Raw genomic sequence first — 26184 nt, forward strand, 5'->3', positions numbered from 1 at the left:
AAAAAAAAAAAAAAAGCAGGATATTTTCTTGTTTTTTGCTTGTAAATTTATTAAGATTAATAAATACAAAGGATATATTAATATATTTTAAAGGGCTCCTTAAAGTACCTTTTATTCAAATATAAAAGTGTGGTGCTTGTTCAGGGAACATTACATGAACAAAAATTCAGGAAAAAACAACCTTTATACAGGTCAGACTCAAATATCCTGCTTTCCAAAATCAGTGGCAGTAAAATGCACCTTCTCAAAGGCACTTCACAGGAAAATTTACCTTCCCAAAAGCCTGTGTACACTGTGCTCCGATATCAATTTGAAATATCATCTATTTCTTAAAATATTTTAAAACTATGATGCTTTAGAAAAAAGCTTTTGATTACTTTATTTCTAATTTTTTAAAAAAGAGGCTGGGTATACTGGCTCACGCCTATAATCCCAACACTTTAGGAGGTTGAGGCGGGAAGACTGCTTAAGCCCAGGAGTTCGAGATCAGCCTGGGCAACATAGCGAGACCTCATCTTTACAAAAAATTTTTAAAAATCAACCAAGCACAGTGGCATGCAACTGTAGTCCCAGCTACTCGGGAGGCTGAGGGGGAAGGATCGCTTGAGTCTGGGAGGTAGAGGCTGCAGTGAGCCGCAACTGAGCCACTGTACTCTAGCCTGGGTGATAGAGTGAGATGGTATCTCAAAAATAAAACAAAGCAACACACCCAGAAAAGGAGAAAGATCTTTCCAGTCATAAAACCATTAGAGGGAGTTGTTTCAGGATTTGTTCCAAACCATGCAATCAAGGAGAAAGTTCAAGACATTGCAGTTCTTGAGGAATGTGAAAATTGAAGATTGTTAAAAGCTACTGAGCCACTGTATAAATATAGGACTTAATTTTCATGAATAGAAAATCAAAATCTTTTGTTTGATGCCACTTTCTCTTTCTCTCTCCTCTGAGCTTCTAACACTGTTACTCTTTCTTTTTTAGGGGTGCAAGTCAGTTTAAAAAAAAATAATGCAGCAACTAGCACTTCAGCTATATATGCTGTAGCTTTAAGAATTCATAGTCAAGGTAGAAGGATCCCTTGAGGCTAGGAGTTCAAGACCAGCCTGGACAACAGAGTGAGATCCTTTCTCTATTAATTTATTAATTTTTAAAAAATAATTCATAGTGACAAGCCAGTATAAGAGAATGAAACAGAAATCTGGTTAGATGACTATGACTTGAAGCAGAAGAAAATATAAGAATCCCAATCTCCATGTAGTACCAAAGATAAAATTCACTATTTCTTAGAGAGACTTTCTGTAAACATAAGTCTGTGAGATCCAAATTATTTTTCTTTTATAGTGTAAAGTGATCAATTTGATCTGATTAAAGAGCCTAATAAAGCTTCAAACATTACTTTAGATACTATACGCTATATTATCTCCTGCTGAATTTTTTTCTTTTAAATAGATATAGTATGTATATTAGTAACATAATACAGTATTTGATATAGATAAACATTATTTGTGTATATTTCACTAGGATAATCAATTTCTACTAAACACACAATAGGGGAAAAAGAACAGATTTGCAATCAAGTAGACATGTCTAAACGAAGGCTCTGCCACCTTTTAGTTGTGTGGCCTTAGGTAAGTCACTTTAAAATTCCCCTTATTTGGACATTGCTTTTCTTGGACTGGACTGCTTCTTTAATTTTCTTAATGTCTGAAAGGCCATGAAAATAATACAAAGAAAATGGAGAAAATAAAGTTATTAAAGAAATTATTTTTAAAAAAGCAAGTCCCTAAATACATGAGTTTGTAGGTTGAAAAGACCAACTAAATGTTTACCAAATAAATGCATCAAGACCTACCCCAGATCACATTATTGTGAAATTTCAGAACACCAGGAATATGAAAAGAAAAGGTCAAGAATTTCATGAAAGGAAATATAAAAACCAGTCTACAAAATATCAGAAAACAGAGGGCAGAACATTCAGGGGTAACAAAACTAGAAGATGTGGTAATAAAACTTTTAAAATCTTGAGGGAATATAATTTCAAACTGAAAATTTTATCCACAGAAAATATAGTATTCAAGTATAGGACAGAATAAAAATATTTTCAGTAATGCAAATTATCACTGCATTTATATTTGGAAAAGAAGCTATGGTACACTCCCAAATCAAGGAGATAAACCAAGAAAGGTGAGGAACTGGAAATCAAAAAGAGAGAATAGACAAGAGGAAAAAAAATTCTAACACAATCAGATTACACTAGAGGTTCCAGGAAAGGAGCCTCAAAAGATGAATAAAATGAAATAAAACAAAACTATATACAGTCTATATTTAAATATGTCAAGAGGATATTTTCAATTCACTTCAGTTTTAGAATGAATTAGTGATGCATATGTACAAAATTAAGCAGGTGAAAAACATTGGTAATTAATATTTTTTTTAAAAAGTTTAAATGTTATATGTTTCTTGATCTATGTGGTAGTTACATGGATGTATTTACTTTGTGAAAAATCATCATAATATACCTTTATGCTCTGGGGACTTTCTGTATATGTATAAATATGTCAACAAGAAGTTTTCTTAAATATATTCATCTTCTATCTCTATCCATTGAAAAAACTTAGAAATAATTTAAAAAATTATTTGAGAAAGGAAATATAGCCACAGTACCTTAGGTGACTCACATATAAATAGTATTTGGGTAGTCATAATAATGTAAACACAAAACATTGATTAACCAAAATTTGTGATATAACTGTATTAAAAGGGGGAAGCTGAGGGAAGAATGGGGGTATGAGAGAAAATTAAATCTACATCTTCCATAGAAGAAATTCAATATAATAACTAAAACCAAAAAAGCAGCCAGGTGTGGTGGCTCACGCCTGTAATCGCAGCACTATGGGAGGCTGAGGCAGGTGGATCACTTGAGGTCAGGAGTTCAAGACCAGCTGGCCAACATGTTGAAACCCCGTCTTTATTAAAAATACAAAAAATAGCTGGGCGTGGTGGCAGGAGCCTGTAATTTCAGATACTCAGGAGGCTGAGGCAGGAGAATCACTTGAACCCGGGAGGAGGAAGTTGCAGTGAACTGAGATCACATCATTGCACTCCAGCCTGGGCAACAAGAGCAAAACTCTGTCTCAAAATAAAATAAAATAAAATAAAATAAAATAAAATAAAATAAAATAAAATAAAACTGAAGAAGCAAAAATACCTGCGCATGCAAATTACCTAGAAATAGGAGTTTAGATATAACATGTAGCTAAGGAGCTGAAAATGACTGCCTTTATGACTGCCTTTAAGGAATGGAGAATTGGAAAGGGGATGTGGTAGGGAAAGCAAGGGTCAGATACATATCTTTAGAAGCCTTGATATGACTTGATTTGTTAACCTGTGTACCTGCATTATTAATTTGAGGGAAAAATAACATTTTTAAAAAGCTTATTTAAAAAGTTTATGGCTACACTAAATGTGACATGATATCTTCAACAATTTGGGGAAGAATTTATTTTTCAGCATCAATATGGTAATACTAGAAAGAGCTCATAGATTAGGAAGTCATAAATACCACTAAACCAAAAAATGAACACTAGGGAGCTACACAAGATAAATCACTAAGCCAACTTACTTTAACATCAAATTTTCTCTATACTGAAAAGAAGACTAGTTCTTACCAGATGTATGTAATAAAACATGGATGATAATTCTGCTTTCACAAAGTTGCCACATGGTAAAAGGTTTCCACAATTAATTCCCAATAGTTTTATGTGTCTTTAAGTATCTGTACCAGGATAATCATCAAATATTTTACACAATATTTGGCCAGGAATGGTGGTTCATGCCTGTAATCCCAGCACTTTGGGAGGCTGAGGTGGGCAGATCACTTGAGGTCAGGAGTTCAAGACCAGTCTGGCCAACATGGTGAAACCTTGTCTCTACTAAAAATACAAAAATTAGCTGGGCATGGTGATGGGCACCTGTAACCTCAGGCACTCGGGAGGCTGATGCAGAAGAATCGCTTTGAACCCAGGAGGTGGAGATTGCAGTGAGCTAAGATCATGACACTGCACTCCAGCCTGAGTGACAGAGCGAGACCATCTCAAAATATACATATATTATATAATATTAAATACAGAAGAAAAAAACAACTTTTAACACCTAAAATTGGTAATTCTTTTATATTACCTTCTAATATTCCTCCTGACTAATCTTCCTTTCATAATTTTTCCAGGTCTAGTATCATTCACAGCTTATTTTTTTCCTTGGATCTTATAAAAACACTAGCTTTGGTTAGTTCTACTCTGAAGGTAGAGAAACTGTTCCTTGCCAGTAAAGTAAAATATAGACAATAAAAATATGCAGAGGAAGAAGGGTATGGAATCTCTTTCCAGCTTAGTCCCCTATTACATAAATTGCACTGACTGAACTTTACCTTTACTGTAGCAAATCAGTGGCAAAAACAAAACACTACTAGCTATTTGAATTAAATATTTAAAATAGGTAAAATAAATAGTAGAATGCTCTAAGTGCATTTCAGCAACAAAAACTTGCTCTTAAATATTTCCCACCAATACTTAAAATGCTCAGCAATATAGTTATGTGGCAATAAAGTAACGTAGCAAATGTTTCTGAATAAACTTTTAATATCTATAAAACACCTTTTCTGACAAAACAGATTTCAAGGTCTTATCCCTTGTGAGGCTCTTTTCCCGACCACTTAACTGACCTAATTGCCTCTTTTCAGAACTCACCCTAGACGATCTCTCTAACACCACTGAAAAAGCTTTATAGCATAGTAAAGCTATGCTATACTATAGTGAAGTTACTATGCTCTAGGACGCTATAGTACAGTAACACATAATCTGCTATAGTAAACAGTTGAGTCCTTCAAACTATACTGCCAGAATCTGAATCTCAACTCTACCACTAGCTGACAACATGGTTCAATTACTAAAGCTGAGATCTTAATTTCATCATCTATAGAATAGAGATCATGACAATACTTGTTCTTATAAGAACATACAACACACTTAGAACAGTGCCTGGCACATATTAAGAGCTCAAGTAAATCTAAGATATCAAGATCTCAACATGAGAACTCAAGTAAATATAAGACTCAGCAAGGTGTTGGGAAAGAATAAAGACTCTCTACTTTCTCCTCCAAATATTAACTCTATGAGGTACCAGAATGAATAAAAACCCTTGACTTCATGGAGTTAATATTGGGAGGAGAAAGTAGACAATTAAGTTAATATAAATAAGTAAAATATATAGTATGTTAAATAGTGAAAAATGCTAAGAAAAATAAAGCTGGGAAGGGTCAGAGAGCTGAGAGAAGGTATAGTCCGATACGGTGACCAAGAACATCCTAACTCAGAGAGTGACATTTCAGTAAGGACTGGGTTGGAGAAATACGTCACATACTACATGGGAAAGAATACTTCAAATAGAAGAGAAGGCAAGTGCCACGGCCCTAAAGCCAGATGGTGCCGGATTTGTGTGAGAACAGCAAGGACAGTGAGACTGAAGCAGAGCAAGGGAGAGTTGTAGGAGATGAGGTCAGAGGGGTGACAGGAGGGTGAAGTCATTGTGGAGTTTTGTAGGCTGTAGTTTTTCCTCTAAGAGATAATGCCAAAGGTGGATTTTAGGCACAGGAATGACATGGTCTAACCTACATTTTAACTCTGAATTCTGTGTTAAGACCAAAGGTTTGTGGTGGGGCAGTTTGGGGTAGTTGGTACAAAAGGAAACAAGAAGAACACTCAAGAGACTACCGTAACAATCAAGACGAAAAATAACCGGGAGTTGGCTGGGCGCAGTGGCTCACGCCTGTAATCCCAGCACTCTGGGAGTCTGAGAGGGGTGGATCATGAGGTCAGGAGTTCAAGACAAGCCTTAGCAATATGGTGAAACCCTGTCTCTACTAAAAATACAAAAATTAGCCAGGCGTGGTGGCACGTGCCTGTAGTCCCAGCTACTTGGGAGGCTGAGGCAGAAGGATTGAACCCGGGAGACGGAGGTTGCAGTGAGCCAAGATCGTGCCACTGCACTCCAGCCTAGGCAACAAAGCAAGATTCTGTCTCAAAAATAAAAAATAAAAATAACAGGGACTTGAACCAGGGAGATGGTAAGGGGTGGCTAGGTCCAAATACATTTTGAAAGAGATGTTGATAAGACTTGCTATGTTTGCATATGAAGTGTAGGAAAAAAAAAAAGGTCAAGAATGACTTCCGGCCAGGCGTGGTGGCTCATGCCTATAATCCCAGCACTTTGGGAGGCCGAAGAGGGTGGATCACCTAAAGGTCAGGAGTTTGTGACCAACCCGGCCAACATGGTGAAACCCTGTCACTAATAAAAATACAAAAATTAGCCGGGCGTGGTGGCACATGCCTGTAGTCTCAGCTACTTGGGCGGCTGAGGCGGGAGAATCACTTGAACCTGGAAGGCAGAGGTTGCAGTGAGCCAAGACCGTGCCACTGTGCTCCAGTCTGGGGGACAGAGTGAGACTCGGTCTCAAAAAACAAACAAACAAAAAAAGACTTCCGAGTCTCTGGTCTGAGCAACTGAAAAAACAGAGTTGCCAGAAGAGAGATGGGGCAATTTATGGGTTCAGAGGAAGATCATGAGCTCATTTTGGACAGAGGCATTCAAATGCAGCTGTCAGGTAGGTAGTTTTTTAAGAGCAACCTAGACTGGAGATACAAATTTGGGTCATCAGCTTATGAACAGCATTTAATGCCGTGAGTCTAAAAAATGATGGATAAAAATAAGACTGAGTCTAAATTCTTCCAATATTTACAGGTGGGGGAGATAAGGAGTGGCCAGGAAAAAGAAAATAGTGATAAAAGAAGAGCCAAAAAGGTAAGGGAAAAAAACAGGAGAAATACTTTTCTTCAAAGTGTTTCAAGAAAAGATTGTGTTCAGTGCCGATGGGTTAAACTCATCAAGTCCTATTGCTTCTACTTCCAAAAATATATCCTAATGGTTCCCATTTACTCCATCTCTATCACTAAAGCCTCTTCTGTGAACTACTTCCACCCACTCCCCAGGAAACTATTCTCTATATAGAAAGCAACAACATCTTTTAAAAATATAAATCAGGGTCAGGCATGGTGGCTCATGCCTGTGATCTTAGCACTCTGGGAGGACAAGATGGACAGATGGCTTGAGCCCAGGAGTTCAAGACCAGCCTGGACAACATAGGGACACTTTGTTTCAGTTTAAAAAAATTTTAAATTACACATCAAAAAGAAAAATATATATACATACAAATCATGTCAATATCCTATTTATCTTTTAACTGTCTTCTACTGCACCTAGAATAAAATCTAAACTCCTTCCTTTGGCCCACAAGCCCTTTATGATGTGGTCCATGCCTACCTTTCTACTTCATTCTTCCCATGTTACTCTTCTCATTCCTTTCTATCTACATTCACTTTGTTCTTATGCAATAACTCTGTTCCTAAAACATATCGGTCTCATTCACTGCCTTGACACCCCAACTCCTATACCTAGAATATACTCCCTTGGCTCTTCATCTGCCTGGCTTCTCAACATTTAGTCTCACATCTCAAATATCTGCTTAGAGAGACCCTGCCTGATTATTGTATCAAAACCTAAAATCATCCCATTTATCTTTTAAATTGTATATTGTCCTTCTCACCCTAAATTATAAATTCCTCAAGGACAGGAGGAATTTATATACTTTATATACTTATATAACTGTAAATTAAATATATACTACAGCATTTAAAACTTTACATATAGTAGACTTCCATGATTATTTCACAAAATACCAGTCCTTTAAAACCAAACGAATACTACCAGGACATTGGTTTAAACTTTTACCCAAAACAGGCATCATTTCTGTAACATGCCTGATGGGAGTCATCATTCAAGAACATCTTGAAAATCTCTAGTGATAGCAAATTCAGCACCTCATGAGGCAGCTCATTTCATCTTGGGAAAACAATATTTGTTTGAAAAGTCTTCTTTACAAATTGAATCAAATCTCTTTCCATGTAATTTCCATCCACTGCCCTTTGGAGTTATGCCAAGTAAGTCTAATCCCACTTGCATATACAGATCTTTGTGTTTTAGACGATAGTTGTATACACACCCTATATCTTATCTTTTACAGAACAAATATTACCATTTGTTTCAATGAGTCTCCATTTGGCATGGTTTTCAAATCTCATCCTTTCCATGCTAGTTTGGTAATTCCTAATTTATGAATTTCCATCTCAAAATATGCTCAGAAGTTCAGAGTTCCCCTTATCCTTGCAGTTTGCTCTGAACAGCACAGAGTAGGCAGAGTTTAGTTTATCCATACATCAGACTACTATTTATAAAAGCATAATGACTATTCTGATAGTTCTGATAGAAAGCTTAATTAGCCTGGGTAAGTGGCTCACACCTGTAATCCCAGCACTTTGGGAGGCCAAGGTGGGCGGATCACAAGGTCAGGAGTTAGACACCCACCTGGCCAACATGGTGAAACACCGTCTCTACTAAAAGTACAAAAATTAGCTGGGCGTGGTGGCAGGTGCCTGTAATCCCAGCTACTCAGGAGGCTGAGGCAGGAGAATCACTTAAACCCGAGAGGCAGAAGTTGCAGTGAGCCGAGGTCGCACCATTGCACGCCAACAAGACTCAGAGCAAGACTCCATCTCCCAAAAAAAAAAAAAAAAAAAACTTACTTAATTAAAATCTCCAATACTTTCATAGACACATAGACACTATTGTGAACCCAAGGGTCTTCTACTCTGTAGATATGAAAATTTTTTTTATAGCTAGATGAAATATTTTAAATCTATTCCTGTTAAATATATTTGTTATTTTTAGTATAAAGTTCCACACTATTTTAATCTTTGAATCCCTACCCTGTACTTCAACATACTAAAGATTCCTCCAAATTTTACCCCATCTACACATTTGTTAAGTATGCCTCCTATGACAACATCCAGATTAATAAAAATATTTCCATAAACATATCAAACACTGAGTCCTACAGCATAACAGCATCACATTCAGAGACTTTTTTTTTTTCTGGTTGATATTAATATTATATGTTGTCCAATGAGCTATTTGTACTCCCTAACAGCCTCTTCTTATCTTCAAAAATGTCATGAAAGACATTTCTAAAATCAAGATGCTCTGTCATAATAGTATTTTACTGCTTCTTATTCCATTCATTTTATATATATGTATGTCATTTCATGTATATCTATATCATTAAATATAAGTTAGGTACATCAATTTGATTCTTACAGATAACTACCAACACAGCATGTGATAAGTGTCAATATTATTATTACTCCCAAAATAAGATTTTATGTAAATATATTCTCATGTTTATAAAAGTATCACCTAATACAAATCGATATAAATTTTGTTCTAAGACAGTCTGGATATCTTTGCAAAAGAATGCTAAGAATGAGAAATCAGCATAACCAAACCAATGTTTTCATATACATGCAACAGTTAGAAAAAACACTATGCCAAGTAATATGTTAATTCAGAGGCTTCGGAAAACTTAAAATAAATTCAATATTATCCATATAGCTTAACGTTCTCATATAAAATCTGTACTGTCATTACAATGGTTTTAACTGAATGACGCATATTTAGCAAACTGAGTATTTTTTAATATTACATTGGCCAAATTAACTGGAAACACTATCTTTAGTAACAAGGGCACTTTTGGTACCTGAAGATTAATCCTATAAGGTGAAGGTATAGTCAAAAGTATTCTTTATTAAAAAAAAAAAAACTATAATGTGACAGATATTATGACCCTGAAGAACTTATTTTTGGCCAACTGTGTCTGCATCGCTGCTTTCTCGGCTATTGCACACAACTAAATGGCACTCACATGCAAAGTAACTTACAAATTATTTTATATTACTTTCCCTATTTAAATGGTTTTCATGAGGAAACTCATGGATGTTTTCTAATTTTTTAACTTCATTTGAGAAAACTAGGAGAATATTTGCTGGGATATAGACAGTTACGTGAAGTCAACTGCTACTGGGGAAAAATATCAAATTTCCACTTGTTCAATACAAAAATTTTTGCTTCTTAGGAGGAAAGGGAAGATGAAAGATCGACTACAAGAACTAAAGCAGAGAACAAAGGAAATTGAACTCTCTAGAGACAGTCATGTATCAACTACAGAAACAGAGGAACAAGGGGTGTTTCTGCAGCAAGCTGTTATTTATGAAACAGAGCCTGTAGCTGAGAGACACCTACATGAAATCCAGAAACTACAGGAAAGTATTAACTATTTGGCAGACAATGTTCAAAAATTTGGGCAGCAGCAGAAAAGTCTGGTGGCTTCAATGAGAAGGTTTAGTCTACTTAAGAGAGAGTCTACCATTACAAAGGAGGTAAAAATCCAGGCAGAATACATCAACAGAAGTTTGAATGATTTAGTTAAAGAAGTTAAAAAGTCAGAGGTTGAAAATGGTCCATCATCAGTGGTCACAAGGATACTTAAATCTCAGCATGCTTCAATGTTCCGCCATTTTCAGCAAATCATGTTTACATACAATGATACAATAGCAGCAAAGCAAGAGAAGTGCAAGACATTTATTTCGCTTCAGCTTGAAATTGCTGGAAAAGAGATGTCTGAAGAAGAAGTAAATGATATGCTTCATCAAGGAAAATGGGAAGTTTTTAATGAAAGCTTACTTACAGAAATCAATATCACTAAAGCACAACTTTCAGAGATTGAACAGAGACACAAGGAACTTGTTAATTTAGAGAACCAAATAAAGGATTTAAGGGATCTTTTCATTCAGATATCTCTTTTAGTAGAAGAGCAAGGAGAGAGCATCAACAATATTGAAATGACAGTGAATAGTACAAAAGAGTATGTTAATAATACTAAAGAGAAATTTGGACTAGCTGTAAAATACAAAAAAAGAAATCCTTGCAGAGTACTGTGTTGTTGGTGCTGTCCATGCTGTAGCTCAAAATAAAGAAGCTATTTTAAAACTTTTTCCAGCTTTAGGGTAAAAGATAGCTCATATTTCAGTGTCTTGTATTGTTTTTCTTCATCTTGTGGATCCATTCACATACCTTTCAGCACTGTCAAGTTGTAATTTTCCCCTGTAACCCTAATCCACTAAAATTACAGAAACTTCTGTAGCCAGTTACATAAAACACGCTTTTATTTAATTAAAGTAAAAAAAAAAATACGGTTACCATCAACTCACAAATTAACTATTGAAAATGAGATGAATAATCTTAGTCTTCTGGTCAGGTATCAAGCTCTATATTATACATTTTTCTCATCTGTTAAGTAGTAATGACTACCTAGGCAATCCAATTGGTTGATTTGAGAATATTTTAATAGTTAAGAATCATGCTACAATAAAGCTAAACCAAACTAGAACCTTTATCAAATCTTTTCTCTTTTTTTTGAGACAGAGTTTCACTCTGTCATCCAGGCTGGAGTGCAGTGGCATGATCCTGGCCCACTGCAATCCCCACCTCCCGGGTTCAAGTGATTCTCGTGCCTTAGCCTCCCAAGTAGCTGGGATTACCGGTGTGCACCACTACACTCAGCTAATTTTTGTATTTTTTAGTAGGGGGTGGGGGATTGCCATGTTGGCGAGGCTGGTCTCAAATTCCTGACCTTCAGTGATCCACCCGGCTGGGCCTCCCAAAGTGTTGGAATTATAGGCGTGAGACACCACGCCCGGTCCTTTATCAAATGTTTTATCCTCAGAAGGTAACTTAACTCAATGTCAACAGATCAGAGATAACTCAACTATGTACTTAAAGAATCTAATTAGTAAGTGGGAGCTGAATCTAGCTTAAGGAATAAGAAGATGAGTTAAGGTATTGCTTTCTTGAACTTGGGTCTATACATGGCAATGTATTGCAGATTGGCAGATAAAGCCAAATTAAAGGCAACCATATTCTTGAATATTTTGCCATGACTTTAGGATAATGCTATACTATACTATGAGTTAGGGATACAGTCTAAATTCACACAACACAGGGATAGAGTTTTGCAACTCACATTCTAGTGGAGAAAGCAGAGTAACAAATACAAACATTAGATAATGTTAAGTTCTGGGCAGAGACTTAAAAGGGCAATGAGATGACACAGAGACTATCATGGGGTGCTTCTTTAGATTGGGTAATTAGTGAAGACCTTTCTGAAAGATGAAATTTAAGTGAAGATCTGAATGAGTACCAGGGAGGCTATAATTCCAGGCATAAGAAACAAATAGTACAAAGACTCTGAGGTGGGTCTGACTAACTCTATGCAAAGAAAAATAACAATCCAGCTGGGGCATAATCAGAAAAGAGCAGTGAGATACGAGATGAGGTTAAGAAAGGTCAGTAAGGGCTAGATTTAAGGTTTTGTAAGCCATGGAAAGAAGTCTGAAGTTTACACAAGTGTAATCAACACAAGGCTCTCAGATTGTTCTAGACCTGATAGTAACATTATATAATTTACAATTGAAAAAGATCATTCTATCTACTGTATGAAGAATGGGTTAGAATGCATTTGGGGGAGGTGAGTAGAAGACAAGCACATAGGTATAGAAAACAATTAGAAAGTTAATACAGCAGGAAGAAATGATGGAGGCTTGGACTAGGATGGTAGAGGAGGTGGTGATGATGGCAGCAGCAACAGTAATACTAAAGAGGAATAAAGTATTCGCAATGTCCTAGTCACTGTTCCAATTATTTCAGAGTAGATAAAGTATGAAGCAGACACTATTTTTATAATTTTACCAACATGAACACGGAGGTGTAACAAAATTAACCTGTTCCAGGTCACAGAAACTGCACATAGTGAATGGGATACGAACCCAGGCAGTCTGACTCCAGAACCAGCTCTTAACCATTCTCTTACTATAAACTATATAGTGGTGGTAGAAAAAGTTAGATTAACTTCTGATAGATTTAAAAGGTAGAATTATAGTATACAGATTAGATGACGACGCCATTTACTGAGATGGGAAAAGACAGAGACGAAGGTTTCAGAATTGGCCACAACAAGGAAATCAAAGACGCTATTTTGGTCAAGAGAATCTGAAATGACTATTCAAAGGTCCAGGTGGAGGTTTTTAGGATATTAGCTATATCAGTAGGAGCGCTTGAGATATGTCAGGACCAGAAGTACAGAGTTGGGTCATTTGAGTAAATAAATGGTATGTAAGGTGGTATGAGAAATATGCGGATGTAAAAAACTGGAAGTGCAGAAAAGGGCCTGGAGTATTTCAAAATTTAGACTCAAAGCAGAAGAGGAGTTAATAAAAGAAACTAACTGAAACTGTCAATGAGGTATGAGGAAAACCAATGCAAAAGGAGAGTTTAAAGAAGGAAAAATGTGAAGAAACAATCAATTTTAGGGAAAACAAGAGCAGTAAAATAACAATAGATTTCGCAGCACGAAGACAATTACTGACTCCAAGAAGAACAATTTCAAGGAATTACAGAAATACAAGCACAAATGGAGTCTGCTGAGGAAAGAATGTGACATGAAGAAATACAGCAGCCACTACAGGCAATTCTTTCCAGAAGTTTGAATAAGGTACTATAAAAAGTAATCAATAGTTAGAGAGAGACGTAGAGCGAAAGGATTCCACTATACTTCCAGGCAAGAAACAGGAAAGCACATTCTGCTGTCAGGAAAGATCCAGAGAGAGAAACTCCTCACATAAGAAAGGGAAGGGATACTATTATACGAAAGCAGAAAGAGGTGGAATATGAAGCACCTGGACTTGGGTAGGAAGAGAAATCTTTCTTCCATACTATAGAAGAAAAGGCAGGGTTTAGGAATAAAAGCAGACAGTTGAGTAAATGTGGTAGTGGGAAACATGAGAATATTCTTGTGTGATGGTTTCTATTTCCTTAAAGAACTCAGGCAAAAACTGAAAGCACAGTGGGGTTAAGGGAGAACAGACAGAGAGGACAAGGAGGGAAACTGTCATTTTGAAAGAACAACAAACATTCTAAGATAAGAAGATAATCAGGCAGTCATGATAACTTTAATATGAGACCAGCCATCACAGTCATGTATTACTAATCTATCAATGTTTGGCATTTGTGTGCTAACATAGAATGTGTAGGTGACTGGGTCTGACCAAGACGGTGGCTTTTCCAGGTATGTACGATGAAGAAAATATGTCAAGAGAGGTTGGGGTATTTGAAATGACTGAAATTGTATATGTAAAATATGTATTTCATAAACAATACAAAATAATTTTTAATTTATAAAATACCACATAATTGAAGAGCTTTCTATTGTGTCAATTATCAAGCATTGCTAGAGAAAAAGATGTTTCATGTATCTCAGCTTCAAATGTTTAAGAAACATTATAAAAAAAGATAAATTTAAAAGATTATAAACTCCACAGCTGACTAGTGACAGATGTCTCTCTTCTGTTCCTCCTAAAAATTTTTCTACAGCCTTAGTGATACATGCTTATAATTGTTCCTAAATTGTTTATCATGAAAACTGAGAATATTAAGTACTATTTAATATTCATTAGTATAATTACATCCAGATGAATTTGTAAAATAGTTATTTTCTTTCAGCATTTTATAGTAGAACATACTGCTTTTAAAGCAAGACTTAAGCACAAAAAAAATCATCACAAAGCAATGTATCAGAAACCGTTTTCATTGTTCTGTTTTCAAACCAATTATCACCTTACACAAAACAGATAACATGATAACTTAATTAGTTGTAGCATTTTGTGTATTTTATATACACACTTAATAGGCACTAAAAGTAGTTATTTTTCTTAAAATAATAACCTTAAAGGGAAAAAAATTCTTAAAATAGGTGAAGGCAAAATATTGCAATACTAAAAGCATGCAATAATAAAACTAAAAATTACTATAAGCACTAAAGCTCATATTCATAACTACCAAACTGTGCCATTTTCCATAATGACAAGCTTCATAGAGCTTGAATTCATAAAATGAAATACTTTGAAACTGGTTCTCTTAATTCATCTACACCTGGACACAGTATATTATCAATAACAATATTCATATCCACCGTCGCATTTACAGAACACTAGTGAAACACTGTAATAGAGGCTTGAAAGGCTTTAAATGCATTATTTGGAATTCACATAACAAGACAGGTATTATAATCCCTATTTACAAGTGCAGACATAAAAGCTTAGAAAGATTAAATAACCTATTTAGGGCCTTTCTGATTCACACTTTCTCCTACACCAGTAGTTGTCAATTTTTGCTATGAATCAGAATGATCTGGAGAGCATGTGTGGGAAAAAAACCCCAAAGTACATCTGGTCTCACTGTCAAAAATTGTGAAGGTCTAAGCTGATGCTGATGCAGGTGGTATGGACAACATCTTGCTGCCTAGTAACACTGCCAAAGAGTTTTTTTCTGTGTTATTTTGTTTTTAACTAGATTGAAGTGATAGGGGAGGCAGGGATGGGGACCTCTGCAGGCTCCCAGTACTTAAATTACCTACAAAATCAATCAGTTGAGAAGCTTTACTGTAAATTACAGTTGCTATAAAGGTGAATGTCGTTAAGAGACAAAAGGAAACATTCAATAAGGACATCTGGAGATGAGTCAACATATAAGTAAACGACATTAACGGAGATGACTGGGGTAAGGCTCCACTGAAAGGGGAGAAATCTTAAGCCAATAGGCCTTATAAATTCAGTAAGTAGGAGTTTCAGAGGGTGAAATTAGTTAATTAGGGGACTCACCACTCTATCTAAGGATCAACTGATTATGTGACATAGGCAGACCATAATTCCATATTTATAGGTCTCCAGCATTTTAAAACAGGATTCGGATTCTCTATTATTTAAACGTCTAACCTAATTAAAGCACATTTGATTCAATTTCTGATAACTGTATTAGGATAATCATAACCTATCTAACTTCTCCTGGGTACTTACAATTAAGGAATATTACTAAAAGAAATTTGCCAACTAACATTATGCTGTAATACTGCCTAGAAGGAAGGTGAGTCAGATAAGCATATAAAGGTTGGAAACAAACAAGACAAAATCTCATGTTGAAAAAGTAATAATTAAAGCCTGGCTATTGTTTCTCCTAATATGGAAACTCACTGACAGGGTTTTTAATCTTTTTAGTCGTAAACTTCTTTAGGATCTGCTCATAGAAAAAAAGCACATACACTTGGGATTGTGTGTATGATTGCAGAGGGTCTTGGGAAACCACTCATGATGCAAAGACCCCGGGTCAAGAATATCTCTCTATCTATCTGTCTATCTAATGTACTTGTACTGCTCCTTGAAGAGGAGGGCTACCCCATAGGGAGTATGCCCAGAGTAGCCAAGAAACTTTTTTATTGGAATATTCATAACATCCAGTAAGATCAAATTAGAGATATTATGTTGTCTGCCTCAAGTGAAACTCTATACATATATTGCTTTTATTGTAATCATTCAATTTGTGAAGACTGGCCAAAAGTTAAGTTAGTTCATGTAACTCCACAGAAAAGCAGGCAGTGTGTAATGAGAAAAGAGGCACCTTCAGTAGTTCGAGAATGCTAACACAACTAGAATTGTTATTATTCTGAAAGAAAATTTTAGCCCGTGCCTCTCCAGGATTACTCTGGTTAAAAGCATTAGGGGATTCAAGTATAAAAAGAAGGGGTAATTTATTATCTCTCTGAGGCCAACTTTTAAGACTCCACAGGTACTAGCAAGAGGGGGTGTAGAAAGAGCATGTGCCTTCTTATGACATCAGTGTAACCCTGGACCGCTGAAAATTTCAACAGATTAAGCTGTTTAAAACACCTCGCAGCTCAGTTTATTCCTCAGGTAATCAACAAATCATGCCTTGTACTATTAATGGAAAATGTCTATACTGGATGCTGAGCTTAAAATTTGGGATTACTGCTGCTTTCTGCACTATTTATAAAGTTGCAAAACCTGTTTACTTTTTCTCTTGGAAAGGTCTTCTTTGTCAAGACTACCTAGTTTGAAGGTTTTTTGTTTGTATTTTTTTAAAAAATCTCAAGGGCCAGCTAGATTAATTAAGCTCTAAACAGTTCAGTCGGGGGTGGGGAGCAGGCAAGAGTAGATAACATAATTCATACCTTACAGTACAGGCTAAAGTTAATTTCTAAATAGTTGATGTGAGAGAAAAAGGATTTTGTAGGTTAATATGATTACAAAGCATAATGTTTGCATGGCATTTATTTTTACTCTCTTTAAAACGAATGCACATCATTTTAATTTTATTGAAATTGGTTCTGGTTCATGCCACTCTATACAGCTGAATACAAAGAATTAGAATATTTTACAGCTACTTTTATTATAGAAGAGGCATTTAACTAAGCCCAAAGAAGTAAAGTTACTTATCACCAAATTCACAGTAGCTCTTAGAATCCAGGTTCCAGACTCTGTCTCCTCCCTAAAGTAATGATTTTTCAACTTTTCACCACTTATTTCAGAAGATTTTAATTAACATATTATGCTGATTAATAAATGCTATATAACTGCCAAAAGGAACTTCTGAGCTAATAAAACAAAGAAGCCTAGTGATATTCTGATTCTGACTTTTCAAGAAAAACCTCCAGTCTGTGACATCAAGTAAAATCTGGCTGATACGGTTTACCTCTGTGTCCCCACCCAAATCTCATCTTGAATTGTACTCTCATAATTCTGTGTTGTGGGAGGGACCTGGTGGGAGACGATTTCAATCATGGGGGCAGTTTCCCCCATACCGTTGTCATGGTGGTGAATAAGCCACACGAGATCTGATGGTTTTATCAGGGGTTTCTGCTTCTGCATCTTCCTCATTTTCTCTTGCCACTACCATGTAAGAACTGCCTTTTGCCTCCCGCCATGATTCTGAGGCCTTCTCAGTCATGTGGAACTGTAAGTCCAATTCAACCTCTTTTTCTTCCCAGTCTTGGGTATGACTTTATCAGCAGCAGGAAAACAGACTGAGACACCGGCCAAGGCCTGATTTGCCATCACACATGCTGTCAGGCTTGTGTGTAGGAACAAGTAGAGAAGAACTAAAGATTGTCATAACCTGCTACTGTAGTCATCCACTCTACTTCCCACAAATAACATGTCAATTTGTAATTTTGTGATTATAGAAAAGATTCTTAATCTTTAGATTTCTTTCTTTCTATTAAATGAATCTTTTCAGAGGTCTGTTGTTTTCTGCTTGCTTGTTATTGGGGGTAGGAGGACAAAGTTATCCAAGCATTAAAATGACTTCTAAGAGGCACTGTGGGTAAGTTACCTCAACTAGTTTAGGCTCAGATAAGGCGCAGGCAGAAGAAGTTAGATGCTGTAAATGTATTTGGCATATGAGTGGTCCAGATGTCTGTGGGCAGTAAGGAGTAAGCTGTGTGCAACAAAGAGAACTGCCACCTGACTCTAATACAGGTATCCCCTCCTGCTACCCTTCCACAGGCCCCATTCCCTAGCACTGAGCTTAGCACTGTTCTGCTGAACATCTTTCCTACTTATTATACAGCAGATCTGTCAGTGCCAGACCTATTATATGCTAGACATTATTTCGAGTTGCAGGGGTTATATTAGTTTAAAAAAAAAAAAGAATTTCTAATATGCATGGAGCTATGAAAGGAACTTGAAGGACTTTAAGCTAAGAAGTAGTAAAATTATCAAATTTGTATTTTTAAAAGTCTCATATTCTTTACATATTCTTGTATTGTTTCACTGGTCATCACAAGCATGTACCAGTTTTGTAATTTGAAAATCAACAAATAAAGAAAAGAACTGCTGGCAATGTAAAGGAGAGCTTAGAGGGCAGGCAAGACTGGCAGCTAGAGACTGGTTAAGGGACTGTTCCTATCAGCAACACAGGTGATTAGAGAAGAGGAATTGAAGACAGGTAACACTAAAGGGAAATGGAGTAGTGAAGAGACTGAAAAGATAGTAAGACAGTAATATCAATAAGAGAAATTAATTGCAAGTCAGAGAGAAAAAGGTAAATGGGAGAACTTTCAAATATGGGGCTTAGGCAGACACTCGAGAGGTGTTTATAAACATATTTTTAAAAAAAGAGCAGGATACAAAATTTTATTTATTTATTTGTTTATTTATTTGTTTGTTTGTTTTGAGACAGAGTCTTGCTCTGTCACCCAGGCTAGAGTGCAGTGGCGTGATCTTGGCTCACTGCAATCTACACCTCCCGGGTTTCAAGCAATTCTCCTGCCTCAGCCTCCTGAGTAGCTGGGACTACAGGTATGCACGCCCAGCTAACTTTTTGTATTTTTAGTAGAGATGAAGTTTCACCGTGTTAGCCAGGATGGTCTCCATCTCCTGACCTTGTGATCCGCCCACCTTGGCCTTCCAAAGTGCTAGGATTACAGGCATGAGCCACCGTGCCTGGCCCAAAATTGTATTTATTATATGAATACTGTATACATTACATGTCTCATAAATATATATGCATAGGAAATTCATCAACATGCTAACGGTGGCTGGCTCTGGATGGTAAGTCAATCAAGTTTTTAAATATTCTTTTCCACATATGTACAACTATTAAATATCAATAAAAATACATACAAAAAAACCTTTGCCTATATCTTTGAAATTTATTAAGAATGGTACTTTTGTGTACATTTCGTGTATTTCTGAACCACATTCCTTCCAAAAAGCAGTTTCCCTTTAGTAACAAAACTCTATGATTGTAAAATTCCCATGAGAAAATCTGGTCAAATGGCAAACCATTCTATATTTCATAAACATATTACACTGTCCATAATTAATTCTTATATCTTTGTGAACTCTCACTAACTGAGTTTATAATGGTGAAGCAATCACAGTAGTTGTGTATTTTCTTTTCTATTCAGGAAATTCACCAGCTGAGAGAGGTGACAGAATTGAAAGCAAATATCTTGCTGTTATTTGATTACCCAGTAATCACTGTAGTCATTTAACAACTGGATACCCCTACTTTGAGCCGTTTCCACAGATATCTGCATGACTGACTCCCTCACTTCAAATGTCAGCTTCTCAATAAGGCCTATTAGGATTATCCTAATTATAAGAGCAACATGCCCTTATCATCACTACCACCATAGGCTTTCTGATATTCTTTTACTTGTTTCATTGCTTTCAATTCACTTATGATCTCATATATAATGTAACTTACTAATTCTATTTAGTGTATATCTCACCTCCTAGAATGTAAGCTCCTGAGGTCTAACTTGGATTTTTGTTATTTTTATTCCCAAACACATCCCCAACCCCAGAGCTATGCTTGGCAAATAGTGGATGCTCAAAGAAATATTTGTTGAATTAATGCATGTATTAATGAATAAATCTATAAAAGAGTAAATGAAAAAAACTAAATAGCTAGTTTTTAAAAAGTACATAATATTGTTTTGCAAATAACCACCATTAATATTTTTTACTTTAGATATCACTAATTCCCCACTTAAACATTTGTAAATACCAATTTAGCCTATGTGATTCATCAAAGTTCTCTCTTCATACATATCCCTGTTAAAAGTTTTCCTTTAGATTCAATAAACATGAGAATTGCTTATACAAATCAAATAACTTCTCTAATATATAAAAATTTAAAAGTATAAACTTTACCAATAATCATATAATACAGTTCTAACTTTTGCAATCAGAGCTTCCAAATCACCTCATTTAAAATGTTCATTTACTACTGAAGACCACGGAGAAACTCTACAATTTTCATCTAACCACGTGATAGGTTTTTTTTTTTTTAATCCTTGATAGTGAACCATAACAAGGGAAAAGGGACAAGAAGACAAGAGCAAACATTTAGTTTACTCCAAGTTAAAGAGCAATTTAAACTACTTTCAGTTTGCTATGCCTCACGGTTATAGCACCATCTACTGTTTACTATGCATAAATGCTACGAGGGCTGCAAGTACAAGAGTCCTTTGTCACTATGTTTTTAAAAAATGTTCACCCACATGGACGCAATCATGTAAGTGTATGTCTAATTTGATAACAATCACATGTCCAATATGGAAATGTAGAAGTGAAAACTGAGAAATCAATGTGGTATTAGAAAAATAAACCATTTACGTAACTCTGAAACAATAATACTCTTTAAGAAAAAAGGACAAAAGCAAAACACAAGTTATTAAAAGGGAAAAAAATAAAAGATATTTTAGAACCTTGTTAATGGAATATTTCAAAATGCAAAATTCTATAAAAGTAAACTATCATATAAAACAATGAGTTTACATTTGAATATCTAAGAGATCCACTTTTAAGAATTCTATATAGCCTTAGCCCTTTTTCCCTACAGACAGCATTACAAGGCCTCAGTAAATTAACAACTCCCAGTTAATTACATACATTTCAGTATACTAAAGCATGACTATTTTAGCTTATTCAGTAGTTTGTAACAGATAAATTTCTTTAGTGGCCAATGCCATCGTCCCTACATTTACAATGCTAACATTACTTACACCAATATAGGTTTCCCCGATATCCTAGGATGTCTTAGCATTTCTGACATAGCCTCTTTTGTCTCTTCCATTCTCTCTTCATCACTGGAATCCACAACAAATATTACCCCATAGGATTCAGCATAGTAATTCTTCCAGATTCCCCGAATTCTTATTCCACCTCCCAAGTCAAAGATGGTGACTTCAAACTTTCCTTGTCTAAGGTTAATTTTTGAAAATCCAACAGTGCGAACTACATCTTCAGGGTATTCTGTTTCAAATAATACAAAAAAAAAAAAGAAAGAAAAGAAAAGAAAATCTTTAGACTTTAATTGATAACATTAATTTTTCAACTAACATTTTAGCACCAAGTGAAGTATTTAGCATTCACTGACAGAATAAACATTATATGGAAGCATACTGGTCTGGGGACAGGCCAGAATATCAAACTAGAAATTTTACTCCATGCAGATAGGAATCTTTCCTTCTCCTGATGTAAAACCCGCACCTGGCATATAATAGGTACTTAATAAGTATCTGTTGAATTAATAAATGAATAAACTCTCTTGCCTTTAAGGCTATTTTACTATCCAAGTTACAAACAACAAAAATGTCAACCTTTCAATACCATAGCTATCCCTAGGGGCTGTTAAAACATCTGTGGAGTTATAAAGAAAACCACGAACACTTAGAAAATAGAAGAGTTTAGAAGAATCAGAGAATGAGAGAAGCTATAAAAATAAGCTCACTCACTCTTTTTTAATTAGCTGAATTAAAGCAATATTTGCAATAAAGAGACGTTTAAGGGCAGCTTACAACAAAAAGTAGATTTCATTCTTTCTATAGGAACATATTTTGGAAAACATAAAGAAGATACAGGATGTATATGAACTGCCAAGGAGTGATAATGACAATACGAGATTTAAAAGATACCTGAGGATCTTAAAAGACATCATAGGAGAGACAGAATTTAGGCCTTAAAGCTGCGTAGGATTTAAACAGGCAGAAGAGGAAGGGAAATGACAAAGTAAAGGAATAAGAACAAATTGAACATTGTGCCTGCAGCAAATCCTTAAGATTAGGAATGCAAACAGAAGAGGGTTCTGAAGATAGAGAACAAGGAGCTATTGAAAATATCTGGCAGACCAATGATATAATTAAGGTGACTGAAATAGTGCTTTATTAAGATTAATCTTGCAAAAGTCTCTAGACTGACCGGAAGTGACAGTAATAGCCTCTTTTCAGAGAGGCATGAAAATAAAGCAATAGAAAAGAGAACTCATGAAAGATTAATGCCCTGCTGACTCATGGCTATAGAGAAGAGTTCAAAATTCATATTTTTCTCTTCTATTTTTTCTTCATCACTGGAATCCACTATAAATATTATCCCACAGAAAACACTGTTCAGAGCTGCATGGTCAAAACAATAGCCACAAGCCACATGAGACTTTTTAAATGTAAATTTAAATAAACTAAAATAAAATTAAAAATTCAGTTTCTCAGTTGCATCAGTTACATTTCAAGTGTTCAAACGCCATATATGGTGGCTGGGTACAGTGGCTTAGGCCTGAAATCTCAGCACTTTGGCAGGCTGAGGCGGAAGGATCACCTGAGGCCAGGAATTTGAGACCAATCTGGGTAATATCTAGAGTTAAAAAAAAAAAAAGCCACATGTGACTAGTGGTCCATCCTACCGGACAGAGCCAATATAGAACATTTCCATCATTGCAGAAAGTTCTACTGAACAACACTGGTATTTAGAGGGTCTTATTTCCACATTTAGCCAAACATGTGCTATTACAAAGGTTAATTTGAAAGGTATTCGCTAAACTTAAGTGTGACTGAGAAACAGACTTGCAAACACCAATCTCTTGGTAAGCGCCTTAATGCAGTTTACACAGCACCTGAAGAAAGTTAAACGCCACTACAAGTCATACTTTTGCTAATACTTTCATTACCTAGAAAGAGAAAAAGGTAAAGTTAGACATATACGCAGCATGATTTTCCAGAAAACAGGATTACACTAGGCATTTAAAAATGTGATCTAAGCCTAACCAGAACTAATTTGTGTGGATAAAATAGGCAGTTGTCTTTCAGTATGAATAGAGAGGAACCCCAGGCAATCATCCGTGAAAACAAATCAACTATGTTGAAGTAGGACTAAGGGAACTAACAAGTATCAAACACCTCCTTGGTACCCAGGACTTTCTTAGACATCAAGGGTGCAAAGAGGTATAAGATACGATTGCTGTCCTCAAAGTACAATGTAATATAGAAAAGCAGAATATTAATAGGAATAACACAGAATTTGTACGTTCTTAAAGAAAAAAAAAAAACCTAGAGATGATAGTGTGTAGGAATTCAAGGGAAGGAAGGTGAAAAAGGGAGGGGCAAGTTATGGTCTAGAAAGGCTTTCAGAGAAGAAATGAAATCTTGAAGACTTCATTGTGAGTGAACACATAAAAGCTACATAATTGTAACGGAGAAGGGAGAACTATATTTTAGGCAGAGGGAGCAATTTAAGTACAGATAAAATGATGGCAATATGCCCTGTAAACCAATTTAGACTAAGGAATTTTTGCAAGGTTATATGGTAGGCAGAGACAGGCCTCAAACAGAGGTCTTCAGGACTGCCAAAGCCTGTTTCTTTTGATATGTGGAACACCTTCTATTCTTTCCTCTGGTTCCTACTCAGCATTTGTGTTTCACAACTTAAGACTAAATGGTCAGGTACAACTTTCCCCATAAATCCTTTTCCGATGATTCTTCCTACTTCTACTGTCATTTTTACCTCTATCATAATACTCTGTCCTCTGCTGATCTTCATAATAGCCTATACCTTCCAAACACATGGGACCATGTCTTTGTATCCTTAGCATTCAGCACAAAGTATATAGGGCTCAATACTACAACACCAAACCACTGAGATAACTGAAGCTGCTGTCCCATACATCCATCCTTTCTTTTGCCCTTCCGTATATTTATCCATCTATCCTTGTATATGTATTTAGGGCCCATTATAGATGAGAAATCATACAAGAACCAGGAACAAAAAGATGCATGGTCCTCAATTCTGAGAATTTCAGTAAAGTACATGTGGTAAGACACCATCTCTAGAAAGTCCAAGATAAAATGCAAATAAATAATCAATAACTTTTTGAGCATTTCTTATAAGCTAAGTACTATGCATGGTTTTAGAAATACAAAGATTAATAAAATCTATCTTCTGATCTCACAGAGCTCTTAGTCTATTGAGGAAATACACACACACACACACACACACACACACACATACAAATAACTACATATGAAACATATATATATATAATTTTTTTGTTTTTTTTCTCTTCACAAATCACAAATAACTACAATATAATGAAGACAAGGTAATATCCAAAAATGCTAGAGACCAACCCAAACAAAGAAATTTTGCAACAAAAATAACAATAATTCCCTATTAGGAAACACGATTTGATAGTCAAGAGAATCCTAGATTTTTTTTACCTAGGCTCATGACTGCTTACAAGACTATAATCCCCAACTACTATGGCAGCTAGGGGTGGCCATGAGAGAAGGCTAGCTAGCGATGTGTTGTTCAACATTTGGAGGAGGAGAACCCTGACACATGTATGGTATCTGCCAATTTCCAAAGTATAAATACTTCGACCATGGCCAATTTCAAACTAACAATATGAGGTACCTGAACACAGAGTTGGGAAGAGATATGCATAATGGGGTCTCGCTAGTTCAAAAGAACCCATATGAACAGCAGGTCAGGAACACCACTGCTTCTTGTCAATGACGTGAACTAAAATGATGCAGCAGCTTCTGGTTCAGCTCCTAAAGGAAAGGAGGATGGCCTCCCCTTACCCTTTACCTCTTCTTTGTAGCTGAAATGCACATTTTGTAGTGAACTACCTTCAACCATGTAGGTGAGGGAGAACACTGAGGATGGCAAAGCAAATAGAACAGAGAACTGAGTCCTAACACAATGGAGCTGACAAACCCGTCCTAGACTACTTTTGCCTAGGCTGTTATGAGAAAGAAATAAACATCTATCTTGTTGAACCACTGTTATTTTAGGTCTCTGTGAGAACAACTGAACCTGTGTCCAACTAATGCAATTACTGACAACCATGAAGAAGAGAAGTTTGATCCAAACAAGTAAAGTTCCAGGAAGGGGTATTACTTTTATATTAAGAAGTTACTGTAAAAAAAAAGTAGAAAGAATGAAACCTAGTATTTGAAAGCACAACAGGGGACTATAGTCAATAATTTAATTGAACATTTAAAACAACTAAAAGAGTAACACAAAGAATAAACGCTTCAGGGAATAGATACCCAATTTTTCATGATGAAATTATTATGCATTGCATGCCTATAAAAAAATCTCATGAACCTTGTAATATACACACCTACTATGCACTCACAAAATTAAAAATAAAAAAGGAAAAAAAGCTATTGTGAATAAAAAAATTAGCTAGGCATTGTGGAGCACACCTGTAGTCTAGCTACTCTGCAGGCCAAGGCAGGAGACAGCTTGAGCCCAGGAGTTTGAGATTACATGAGCTATGATCATGCCACTGAACTCCAGCCTGGATGACAAAATGATACCCTGTCTCTAAAAAAACAAAAAAATATGGACCAGGCTCAATGGCTCATGCTTACTATCCCAACACTTTGGGAGGCCAAGGCAGGAAGATCACTCGAGGCCAGGAGTTCAAGACCATCCTGGGCAACATAGTGAGACTCATCTCTACAAAAAATTTTTAAAAAATAAAAAATAA

General features: G+C 35.9%; 2 protein-coding genes across 7 annotated transcripts in view; one reads left to right on the forward strand and one right to left on the reverse strand.

Moving 5' to 3' along the window:
• The window catches only part of STX19 (syntaxin 19), a 16634-nt gene extending 5249 nt beyond the window's left edge, over positions 1-11385 (forward strand). The window contains exons 2-3 of one of the 2 annotated variants that reach the window (XM_017855193.1): positions 6790-6849; positions 10073-11385. In XM_017855193.1, coding sequence (XP_017710682.1) covers positions 10086-10970 — 885 coding nt within the window. In that variant the 5' untranslated portion in view covers positions 6790-6849; positions 10073-10085 and the 3' untranslated portion in view covers positions 10971-11385. The remainder of the gene's footprint in view (positions 1-6789; positions 6850-10072) is intronic. The other variant, XM_017855184.1, reaches the window with a different exon arrangement.
• The window catches only part of ARL13B (ARF like GTPase 13B), a 75233-nt gene that overhangs the window by 29819 nt on the left and 19230 nt on the right, over positions 1-26184 (reverse strand). For 4 of the 5 annotated variants that reach the window (XM_017855155.1, XM_017855163.1, XM_017855141.1 and 1 more), the window contains one exon: positions 21419-21668. The exons of the other annotated variant lie outside the window; for it this stretch is intronic. In XM_017855155.1, coding sequence (XP_017710644.1) covers positions 21419-21668 — 250 coding nt within the window. The remainder of the gene's footprint in view (positions 1-21418; positions 21669-26184) is intronic. 5 annotated transcript variants of the gene reach the window in all.

Source organism: Rhinopithecus bieti, unplaced genomic scaffold (genome assembly GCF_001698545.2).
Source record: "Rhinopithecus bieti isolate Rb0 unplaced genomic scaffold, ASM169854v2 scaffold_2454, whole genome shotgun sequence".
Lineage (NCBI taxonomy): Eukaryota > Metazoa > Chordata > Mammalia > Primates > Cercopithecidae > Rhinopithecus > Rhinopithecus bieti.